The sequence below is a fragment of the Phyllopteryx taeniolatus genome, chromosome 11 (assembly GCF_024500385.1).
Source record: "Phyllopteryx taeniolatus isolate TA_2022b chromosome 11, UOR_Ptae_1.2, whole genome shotgun sequence".
NCBI lineage: Eukaryota > Metazoa > Chordata > Actinopteri > Syngnathiformes > Syngnathidae > Phyllopteryx > Phyllopteryx taeniolatus.
The window spans coordinates 23,854,166-23,866,106 of record NC_084512.1 but is presented as its reverse complement, the minus strand read 5'-3'; the positions used below and the strand labels follow the sequence as shown (position 1 = coordinate 23,866,106).

Sequence of the window (11,941 nt, the reverse complement as noted above, 5' to 3'; positions counted from 1 at the left end):
TTCATCCACTCAATTCCCATTTTGCTGTTATCGTAAAAAATAGCAACACCGAGTAATTTTGATGTATTCATGTTTTTGTCTTGATTATATTTTAGTTTGAATACGTTTTGACTGAGTAACAGTGGGTGGAGTTTTCTTGAAATGAGTCGGGTAGGGGGCCGGGCCACAACCTTCCTTCTCCTCCGCCTTGTCCTCCCCACGTCACAATATTCTGGTCTCGGCTGAGAGCTAACGACCAACGTTTTATATTCGCCAAAACGGAGTTTGTGGCTCTAGCTACGTCTTTTCACGGGTAAGTCTTGCCTAAAACACGACCGGTATGCTTTTATAATAAGCCGTAAGTCGCCAAGGTGAGAAAAAATATGTTCATGCTTTCCTCGAGCTCGTAACGAATATGTGTAAAGTTGTTAGTCGAAACTTTCCTAGTGTAGGGAGGCCATGTTATTGCTGGCAACAGGTCGGCAGTGGACGCGGGGGGTTTATCGGTGATGTAAATAATAATTTGTTTTTGTTTTTTTGTTTTCTTCGTTAATGGCAGGACGACGGTGGATACAGAGAGGAGAAAGTCTCCTTGCACAAAACGGTTTCTCGGGCTGTGCGGGGATTAAAGTCGCTCCGCTTTCGTCGAAACTGGCAGTGGTGCGGATTCATGCTTAAGCTAAATGCGGTACGAAGCTAAAATGATGCCGGTGAGTTAATTCCAATAATAATACTAATACTTTTCTGCTTTCAACTTTCTCTTTTTTCGTTTGTTCCCTTTTTTTTTTTTTTTTTAAAGTTCTAACCCCACAAAAGGTTGTTTCAATTTGACGTGGCGACATTGCAGTTATTAAGGCCATCGGTCTCTTTAATGTACGCTGTCTATGTTTCTGCTGTAAAAGTGACCTTACGTACTGTATTTACTTTCTGACGTGTGCTACTGTTGACACATTCATCTTGAATCATTTCCCATGTTTATATTGTGGGTGGGAAGCGCACAGTACTCACTTATGCAATGCATATATATATATATATATATTTTTTTACCCAATAAGATATGGTGGTGCCTTGAGATATGATTTTAATCCGTTCCGTTGCCATGCTCATAACTCAAAACACTCGTATCTCAAATCAGCTCTACCTATCCCATTGAAATGAATAGGGTTGAAAATGAAAATGTTTTAATCGGTTCTAGCCAGAATTTTAAAGGACTTTGCCAATACTGCAAAAATTGGCACATATTCAATAGTTCTGGTCATAAAAACGATGTCTGCAGAACACCACACTAGCACACATACAAACACACAAATCGAAAAAATTGGTCTGTTCCCACTTTCTTTTTTTAAATGCAATATTAACCTATTTAAAGTGGTCAAAATGGCTTGATCAGATCTATAAATGCTTTTGAATGCTCAAAAGGTCTGAGAAGGGTTGTAAAACGATTTCCTCATTTTGGTTAAGCAAGCTGTACTTAATAGTTGCCTATTTTTAAAGTCTGTATTTTATTTATTTTTTAGACAATAATGAGCAAAAATAGTGACTTTAGATCAGTGATTCACAACCTTTATAGAGCCAAGGCACATATTCTACATTTGAAAAATCTCACGGCACACCAACAAACAAAAAAATGTCACAAAAAGTGGATACAATCAATTAAAGACGTTCTGCCATCTAATAGAAGAGAATTTTTTTGGTCTGTCTGTCTTTATATGATGCTGGCATAGATGGATTAAAAAGATAATTTGTTGTAAATAATATTTTGGCCAATTAAGTGAAATTTGATAAATTTGAGAAACTAATGTGCCACGTCACACTGGTTGGGAATCACTGCGTTAGATACATTTGAGTAGGCTTAAAATCGTTGACTGTAATGCTAAGTTGCAGAAGGAGGCTGCATGAGCCATATGGAGGTAAGTGCGTCCAGATTCATTTCAACCGAATAGGCGGAGGGGGGTTAGTCAGCCATTGTTTTCTGAAAAGGAGGCTCGCTCACACTTGCTCTTGGAGAAAAGAGGCAGAGCGTGCTTGCTTCAAGCTGTTTAATTTTCACTTCCCGTTGACGTCAAACTGATTCATAACACAAAAGAGAATTAAATTCTGTACCGGTATTTTTAAACACCAAAATATTATGTCATCTAACGAAAGTCCACTATCTTAATGGGAATATACAGTATGTATAATGCAAAACGCCATAGACGGGCTGTATCGCGCTTCATCGTTCGCAAACCCTGCTATGTACTTTTCGAATTGGATTTTACCAAGTATGCACCGATTCCACTTTTCAGACAGAATACAAGTACTTGCGTTCGAGTCCATATGTATGCTTAGTACGAGTATGCTTTATAATAGCGATATGTCTTGCAATATAGATAAAAATATGTTGTATTTTAGTCAAGTATTGTTCAAAACGGAGTTAGGCGAGTTATTTGAGGTATCGGTTGTCGAGGTTTTGGAGCGTTTTTACAAGTCTGAGTCGTAATGTAATCTCATGTGCATTGCATTTTTAAGAATTGTCTTCTCTTCTGCTCAGACTGGTGCTTCTAGTAAGACTGCTCAATGAGCGAATGAATCATCTTAAGCGGCAGAGACAAAATTGCGTTTGGATCCTGGCGTGCGACCTCAGCCCGCTACTCCCCGCAACGGCGGTTGTTATCGTCAAGCGGCGGACCACGCGGACAGCCATAAATATCGGCATCCTTTCAGGATTACGTTCATTACCGAGCACATTTGCCTGGAGTCTGTCACTAGTTGAATTTATACGTGAGTGTTTGAATGAGATACAGCCCCTGGGGTTTGCCTGATAAAAACAAAACGGCATCTGTACAGCCACATCCGATGCGAGGTATTGTCTCGAAATGACAGCCGTAACCCGTGGCCATGCTTGTACAGGCCATGAGGCTGGAGGCGGAATAGAATGCAGTGTTGTAATTGCTTTCCGGGATTGTAAATAGAGGGGGGTGGGACTGTTTAGGGAACACAATGAGCTGCAGAGACTCTTCAGCTGTGTAATGTAGAGAGCAGATTGTATGTGACTGTGCTGTCGCAGCACACTGATAAGTGACGGGCACCCTTCACTGAACAATACAAGTCACGTGCTTCTGATATTTGTATTCATAACGCGTTCATGAATAAAGAATTTAGTTTCAAGCTTCTTCCATACCATACCACTGCATTTGGTGACCCAAACTAAATTAGTGCTGTTTTCGGTCATTCGGTACCATTTTTAATGGTAATGCAACGATGTTGCTTAGCTTTCAAAACTGACCTGTGCTGTACTTCTTGGTGGTAGTACAGCGAAACACTAGGAATGTTGAATAGTTCAACATCATTAGGATCTCCATGTGAAACCGTACAGCAGCAGCTCCTTTAAAAGTGCTGACATTGTTGGCGCACGGCTGTCATGTAACAACCAAATTCACACGCTACAGCAGCATTCTGCCTGCATTGGTAAGTTGGCTGTGAACAAAAAGCTGTTTTAAATGGGTTCATTTAAACATATAATTTTGAAGGTACCGTATTTTCACGACCATAAGGCGCACTTAAAAGTCTTAATTTTTCTCCAAAATGGACGGGGGGCGCCTTATAATGCGGCATGCCTTATGTGTGCACCAAGTTCCATAATCTGTAAATGTTGTTGCGTGACTTTGATGAGTGCTCCGCTTGATTGACTGGGAGCATTTCTTGCCGACACGCTTCTTGTAGAGAGGAAGGCGGACGTGACTGAGGACAGCATGCGGACGTAAAGGGGGAAGGGTGCGCGTGACAGAGGACGCTAAAGACACACCCCCAGTAGGTATATAGCTCCGTTAATGTGCATCGGTTTGGCTAAGGACCCCCGAAAATGGCACCTACGAAGAGACACGCTTACGAAGCACAGTTTAAACTGCAAGCTATTAGTTACGCAGAGGAACATTGTAATCGAGCAGCCGCGAGAGAACTCAAGATCAACGAATCCATGGTTCGCAAGTGGCGGAAGCAGGAAAACGAGCTTCATCAAGTCAAGACGACGAAGCTGAGTTTCCGCGGAAACAAGGCGAGGTGGCCCGAGTTGGAAGACCAACTCGAGCAATGGATTCATGAGCAAAGAACAGCCGGGAGAAGCGTCTCTACAATCACCGTTCGACTGAGTGCAATAACGCTTGCAGAAGAAATGAAAATTGAACATTTTCAAGGAGGTCCGTCTTGGTGCTTTCGTTTTATGAAACGGCGCCATCTATCCATCCGGGCAAGGACTACTGTGGCGCAGCAACGTCTGGCGGATTACAAGGAAAAGCTGGCCGTCTTCCACTCCTACTGCAGTAAAAAGATTGCCGACAAACAGATCCAGCCCAACCACCTCACCAACATGGACGAGGTGCCGCTCACTTTTGACATACCGGTGAACCACACTGTAGAGAAGAAGGGGACCACCACGGTAGCGATACGCACAACTTGGTACGAGAAGTCGGCTTTTACTGTTGTGCTTGGTTGCCATGGTAACGGACAGAAACTGCCACTTTTGGTGATTTTTAAGAGGGAGACTCTGCCTCAAGAAAAGTTTCCAGCCGAAGTCATCATTAAGGCCAATCAAAAGGGCTGGATGGACGAGGAGAAAATGAGAGCGTGGCTGAGTGAGGTGTACGTAAAGAGACAGGATGCTTTTTTTCCACGCGTCACTGCCCCTGTTGATCTGTGACAGCTGCTGTGAAAAACCAAGTGAAACTCAGACTGGGAGGGAACGCCGGGCGAGTTACGCCACCGTATGTGAATGGATTGTGGATGCCAGGGCTAAGGTATCTGCTCTGACTGTTGTCCGAGCTTTCGCGAAAGCCGGCATCATTGCTGAACAGCCCCCCGGAAACGAGACTGACACAGACAATGACGAGAGGGAACCCGGCGTGTTTGATGGAGAACTTGCCCGGCTGTTCATTTCGGATACAGAAGATGAGGACTTTGATGGATTTGTGGATGAGGATTGATTAAAAAAATAAAATAAATAATAATAACTTGAGTACATGAAGTACTCAGTGTTGCTCCCGCTGCCTTTTTAAAAACAGTTTTAGCGTGCATGCATGCTAGTGTATGTTTTACCATGCGTGCGCCCCATAATACGGTGCGCCTTATGTATGTGTTGAATACATAAATAGACCCCGTAACTGAGACTGCACCTTTTAATACGGTGCGCCCTATGGCCGTGAAAGTACGGGAAATATTCTTTGTATACATTCAAATATAAGAAGATTCAAAATGAACTCAAAATGCATGGTTTTCTTGTATGTTAAGTTCATGATCACCTACCTCTTCCTCATTCTTCTCCCATGACGAGTGTAGCTCACTGTGTAGATTCTGAGCAGATAGGCCTCCCTCTCTAAACACACAAATGTACGTATTTGTCCTTTTTTTTTTTTTTTTTCTTCTGCAAAACCACAACACATCTCTCCGGTGTGTCACGTTGGTGGGAAAGTGTGTGTGTGTGTCAACAGAAACCTGAGCAGGCTTTCTCTGCAGCCGCCGTAGGCTTTGTGTTGGTACTATGTGACCGTCGTTTCGCAAGCACGTCGTCACCAGGGTTGGTTATTGGTGTTTTTGATTTGTATTTATTTTTGTTTTAACTTGTACCTACAGCATAAGAGTTGTGATAACGACTATCGATCGTAAGGAGGATCGTGCGGATGGAACTGTGAGCCAACTGTGTGTCAATATGTCTTCTTAGCGCTGACTACTGTGGCATTCTCGCAATACAACAATGCACTGGGTTGATTTGGAAGAGGAACTTGTGCATGTCCGACTGCTTGTAGTACAGAATTTAGCGTCCCAGTGGTACAATTCCAGCAAACATTGTGGCGGCTCTGTATGAGGAAACCGAAGGAACCTTTTTACTCTATGTTCAGGCATTTAGGTTGTACTAGCCTGGACACCATGTTGTGTCAGTGCTAGTATATATATATATATATATTTTTCTGTAAACAATTAATCCATTAATTTTCTGTACTGCTTATTCCATTCAGTGGCTCGAGATAAGAATTTGGACGGATCGCAAAGGCGGCTGTGATGGTCAAATTCAGGTGGAAATAATTCCAAACCAGTCGCAGGGATGTGTTGCAAAATGGTTTGTTTCAACTTGGAATCTTTTAGGGATGCACCTATACAGATTCAAGTGTCTGTATTGGATCAGATGCTGCACGTCTGTACTCTTACTCGGAAAAATTGCTCCGATACTACGATACCACTTTACCAGCTAGACGTATACCTTCTGGGCAGGGGGAGTAGGAGCCATGTCAGCCGTGTGGAGGTACTTTTTTGTTAGCCGACTGCAAATTATACTCTGCAAAATTAGTAATAGTTTGTGTTTTTGAACAACATTTGATGAAAATATAATATTTTCATTTCATATTGGTATTTGGTCACGATGAGTATTCAAATGTACCGGTAATTACATTTTCATATTCTGTCTGAAGAAAAGTGGTATCGATGCATCCCTAGAATCTTGAAATTCCTCAAATGTGTTTACCACTGTTGATTTGTATTGCCTACAGAGATTTACAAATATCTCAATAGCAAAAACACTGATCAAAACAGGAGGGCCATTTTAGACTCTCTATTTAGAAACGCTTAGAACCTCAACCTAGGCCCCCTGCCCTGTACAAGCGGGACCTAGGTTGCAAACGGTGTTTTAAAACATCCACCCTAGTTTGCTCTCTTTGTGACAATCTGCTTTTTCCTTGATAATGGTGCCATGTTTTTGTGGTTCAATAAAAAAAATGTAACATTGTATGTTGAGCCCCAAAACCTCATACAGGGTTGCGGTTCTTCCATTGCAGCGTGCTGCTAGATGTGCGACGCTCAGTCACTTGGTGTGTGGCAAAGTGTCGCCAGCTGTACATTTTTTTTTGCGACAGTCGACTCCAGTTGTGTTCGGCTGTGTCGCTCTGTGTGCGCCGGGCCTCAAGCATTACAGGTTTTAAGCAAATTTCTTTCCTCTGTTGTCACATTTCTGGCCAAATCAAAATTGCATGAATTCGTTAACTTGCAATGTTACTTGTCTTTAAATAACTTTAATTTGTCGCGCTTCAGGTAAAAGTAGGTAGTTCCAGGTTGTAACAGTTCCTTTGTAGTCTGGATGTGTCTGTCGGACTTCAGTCATCAAGGTAGTTTGGAAAACACAATCTGCCCATCCTGTTTAGTTACCCCCCTCATGTGACAGATAATAATGTAGATGAGGAATGGGCGCTGATTATGAAGTGCAGAAAGAGGTGGCTTCACCTAAGACAAAAAGTCCATCTGGGCGGTTTCTGCTGCCTTGCATTTTTTGAAGGACTCATGATGACATATTGGAACCGTGTCAACTAAGAAAGCTGTAGCGGGGACAGCTGCGATTGCCGGCGAGGGAATGCTGCTGCAGTGTCCCACCAACGGGCAGTAATCACATTCGGAGGTGACTCTCTCAGCTACTTGATTAATTTGCTTACCTCAGCTAGAAGCAAAAGTGTGCGATGGGCCCACATCCCAGCACCCGTAAGATTACCCCCCCCCCAAGGAATCGTCAAGGATAAGACTTTTGCAGTTGTCCTCCGTTTTTCCGCTCAAGGCATTAAATTATTTTTCTTGTGTTTCCAAGGGATTCAGTCATAATGTTTCAAGCCTTGCTGTGACAGTCTCAGAACAAAAATGATTATTCGAATAGCACGAATAATTTCGGTTACAAAAAAAAGTGGGAGCAAAATCTCTGCCTTGAAGCTCTGCATTGATCATTTTTCCGCACAGACACACGCAACACTGTGTAGAAATAAGTTGGCGCGATGGCGACGAGCCAGGAAGAAAGGATGCATTAAAGACTGAGAATGTCCAAAGTTTATTTCTCACTTAAAAGGAACATAACAAAGTACAATGTGTGTACTGCAAAGCAAAACTAATGTACCACAACAGCATACGTATGATTGCCAACACAAGCTATCGATGTTAGCTAATTTCAGATAGCCTACCACCTCTACTTAAAACAGGTTGTAATATCGTCACAAGTGGTCAAGGATAGTCACAGCCGCTGGTTCACTTTCAATTGTTTTAATAACTTTATTGAACAAACACATTACATAAGCATGTTATACATGTTTCTATGACCACGACTGAGACCCAGGTGTACTCAACATGCTAACTGGCCAACGGTTAACCAATTAACAGCCAGCCGCTGACCTGAGCTCGCAACAGCCGACTCTACACTCTCATTCGCTGGCTCCCACATCGATCACCAGGCAAGGACCCACACACTCAAGAGTCACAGATATTAGTGTGGAACGTTGAAGATTGTGAACTCAAGTGGATAACAATATGATGTGCACCTCACGTGCACATTTTGTTGTTTAATAATCTAAAATCGATTTTTATCTGACAATCTGTAGAATAATCTAAATGATAAGCAACGAAGAAAATGGATGGCTGGATGACTGTTGTTCCTGATACTGCAGTGAGAAGTCAACTTTGTATATCCCGCTGAGGGGAATACAAAGAACTGATTGAGAGCATAAAATTGTAGCTCTGCACAGATCGACAGCCAGGATAGCTTATCTCACTTGGAAGCTTTTCCAAATGCCAATTGAAGATAACGAATTCCTTCTGACAGCGTTGTTGTTTTTCTTCCCTAGTCGGTACCGACACGGAAAGCGAGTGGATGACCTTAGAATTTGCTAGTTATCCTGTTTTTGCAGAGTAACTCAATTACAGAGTCATCCCGTGTGATGTCTGTTGCTGCAAATAGGAAAGTGGCCCTGTCAGAGAGGTTTCATTTCTCCTAACGCAATATGCGACCAGTCACGTTTGAACAATGGTCTTGAGAGGCAAATTGACCCTGACAAGGAGAATGAAGCCTTCAAAGGTTGACACGTGGATTGAGATTGTAGGTGCTTTTGTCCCACCTTTGTTTGAATTGCAATTTTAATTGGCTTTCAAACTCTACTGATTCACTATAGCTGTAAGACATAAATCATCCTGCAACTGCACTGTGCGTGTTCACCCATTTTTCTGCTACACGTATCTGAATAATCAGCAGGAGACTGCTACACCCCTACACCGCATTCCTCCCTGACTGTGATTGGCTGCGTCTGTAGTGTTGACGTTTGAAACTCCGATCTTCTCCCAGTCTAAACAACCCTCAAGCCTCGATGAGCTTTGTGCCCCCAGGCGTGTAATCAGTGGCATCTGCTGCGGGGCTTCCAAATGGGAGTTTAAGGACAAAGTCTTGTTTCTACCAAGTTGTTGCGTTTGCTTTTCCTCACTATGCTTTGGAATGCTGACCTGGCATGCTTTTAAAGCACGTCACTAAATAGCATGTCCATCATAGCAGCGCGCCCCTGTAACCTGCCATTGAGATCCCAGGAAGTTGCTTTGAATCCTCTCGAAATCCCCAATATTTACATACTCCCCCCTAAGCGTAAAAGCGCAAAGAGGGAAGCTATTGTGTTCACATCTGATTTGCTTATTTTATAAACCTATGTAGAGATGCATAGAATCTTTATCATTGTGTAGATCATGTGACCATGCCGCAATATACTGTATGGACCACTATGAGCAACATTTTAGTAATCGGAAACTTATTTTAATCCATCAACCTGTTTTCTGTAGCACAGGTTAGCCTATCTCAGCTGATCTTGATCAAGAAGCGGGTTACACCCCGGACTCGTCGGCACCCGATCACAGGACCCAAATAAACAACCGCTCACACTTAGATTTAGGGGTGAAACGATGAATGGAATAACGCCAATGATTAGATTAAAAAAATAAACAAAAATCAAAGCAAAGTCTCTGCCTTGAAATTTGGCAGGGATCATTTTAATCTACACAGACAAATGTCACCAGAAGGAAATAATCCGTAAATGTTTTTCTGATAATTTCACACTTCAAAAATTTTATAGTAATAGAATTGCGCTGTGTCTACTGTAAAGCAGAACCTCAGCACAACACGACGAGTATGATCGGTAACAAAAGTATTGATGTTAGCTAGTTTAATGTAGCCCGCAAAAATAATACCCCCACCTCACATGCTCATTTTTGTTTTGTGTTGGTACTGTTTGATAGTACTTTTTTTTCCATCCGGTTAATCAATAGGATAATCGGTAGAATGCCCAATTCTAAAACTATGGGAAAGCTGAAGCCCTACTCACATTCTCACCGACAGACAATTTAGAGTCTTCATAGGCATGTTTTGGGAATGTGGCAGGAGGCCTACCAGTAATTACCTGGAGGAAAACCCACACAAGCATGGGTAGAACATACACATTTCGGGGCCTAAGCAGAGTTTCGAACCTAGGGCCACTCGACTCTGCCGTACAACAGAATCACCAAAAATGATATACTGACCCAAACCGAACTCCACTGTTTGGTGGAAACATGGCTTTATTGGCACCTAGGCCTAAACAATGACCCATGCTTCCCCTCAACACGAACTTAATGTGATACAAAGGATTCTCTTTCCCTACAGTGACCAAGTCAAACTGCTACAGTGTCTTTCCTGTTCCAGTCCCTCATTGTCAGTGCAGTTCCTTGTCAGCCTTTTTTCAAGATGGCAAATCAAGCAAGTGCTGCCAGCTGCAAGTGCTTACTGTCCCTTTTAGATGTCTTATTGCATTGCCTTATGGTCGAGGGTTTGATGTTGCAGCCTTTCATCTGGGGAGGTTGTGTTTTTGTTGTCTGTGGCAGAGGGGTTTAAGGGGCTTTTGTACGTTCCACCAGCATAATGGTCATGCTTTTACCATCAGTCGTACCTTCTACTTATACACCATTTCTATCCTGCTTTGTTTCTTATAATCTTGATGAATGACTGTTGTTTCATTTGGGGTGACAAAAAGTCATTCCATAAATACTTGAGACTGCTTTGAAATAACCGTGCGGGAATGGACATTTGCAACTTCAACAACAGGGAATCGTCAGCTGTTGGCACAGTGACTGCCTATAGAGTTGCAACTAGCCCAGTTTAAGCTTACAGTTGTAATACTGAGCCAGTAGCCTGGTGAGAAGCTGTTTTTTATATACGGCAGATTAATTTAATCCCCGAGATGTGCTTCCAATGCCTCAGCCATATCGCAGCTGTACTTTGAGAGTATCTACACTGAACCCTGCTGAGTTCATGACCACATCCCCATGCTATAATTGCCAGTTTGTCATATTTAATGTCACATCAGTCCAAAATGCTGGGAAAGAGTGCTGCATCTTCTTCTTCTTCTTCTTCTGCATCTCCGATCGTGTGAGAACTGTAGTACGATCACAGTGATAGATTCCCTTGCTTCACTTGGCCTTAGGCTGATGTATTTTCCTTCTCGCATTGGCTCCCCATTCGTTTGTTTGGTTAACCAAGGCAGTGCATTCTCATAAGTTCTTGCGCTCCTGTTTGTTTTACCAGCCTCATCCGGTTGAGTTTTGTCACGGACTGTTGTATTAACATGCAAATCGTTGGGCCGAGAGCAAAATAACAAAGGCGCCGTCCGTCTGTTTAACATGTCATAAACCGTGAATGTATTAACTTATTTTTAATCCGCTGCATCATATTTAACAAGGATCTCCTTTAGTGAACTTTTCAGTCACAAGCCTGTTTGGTACCAACTCTACTCTCAAGCAATCTCAAACCATGTATAGTAGATTCTACAGTGGTACAAAGAGTGAACAATTCCTCTAAAAAAGAGGCCACATACTGGCTGTTCAATGCCGCTCTATTGATTATTTCAAGCAAGCCAGGCCGATATGAAACTACTGCGGGTTGGCTATTGGTCGAAATGATTGGTCGTCACCAAAATGGCAAAAAAAACAAGCATGCTAACGGTGGTCTACCCTGTTGCTCAGCTCTGTATTTTGCAGCATTACACTCCACAGGATCCACTTTGTCGCAGCAGTTTCCTTTCTGCTCTTCTCTGGGCGAAAAAGTGTTTCCTCACTGTGAGTAAATACAGAAGACCTTCGTTCTGAGCGTTTATGCCTGATACCATTTTTGTTTTGGATT

The 11,941-nt window shown here is 42.6% G+C and overlaps 1 protein-coding gene across 4 annotated transcripts in view; it reads left to right on the top strand.

The window, feature by feature from the left end:
- Positions 1-165: 165 nt before the first annotated feature.
- tp53bp2a (tumor protein p53 binding protein, 2a) overlaps positions 166-11,941 on the top strand; it is a 35,109-nt gene continuing 23,333 nt past the window's right edge. For 3 of the 4 annotated variants that reach the window (XM_061789635.1, XM_061789636.1, XM_061789633.1), the window contains exons 1-2: positions 166-292; positions 539-689. In XM_061789635.1, coding sequence (XP_061645619.1) covers positions 663-689 — 27 coding nt within the window. In that variant the 5' untranslated portion in view covers positions 166-292; positions 539-662. The remainder of the gene's footprint in view (positions 293-538; positions 690-11,941) is intronic. The other variant, XM_061789634.1, reaches the window with a different exon arrangement.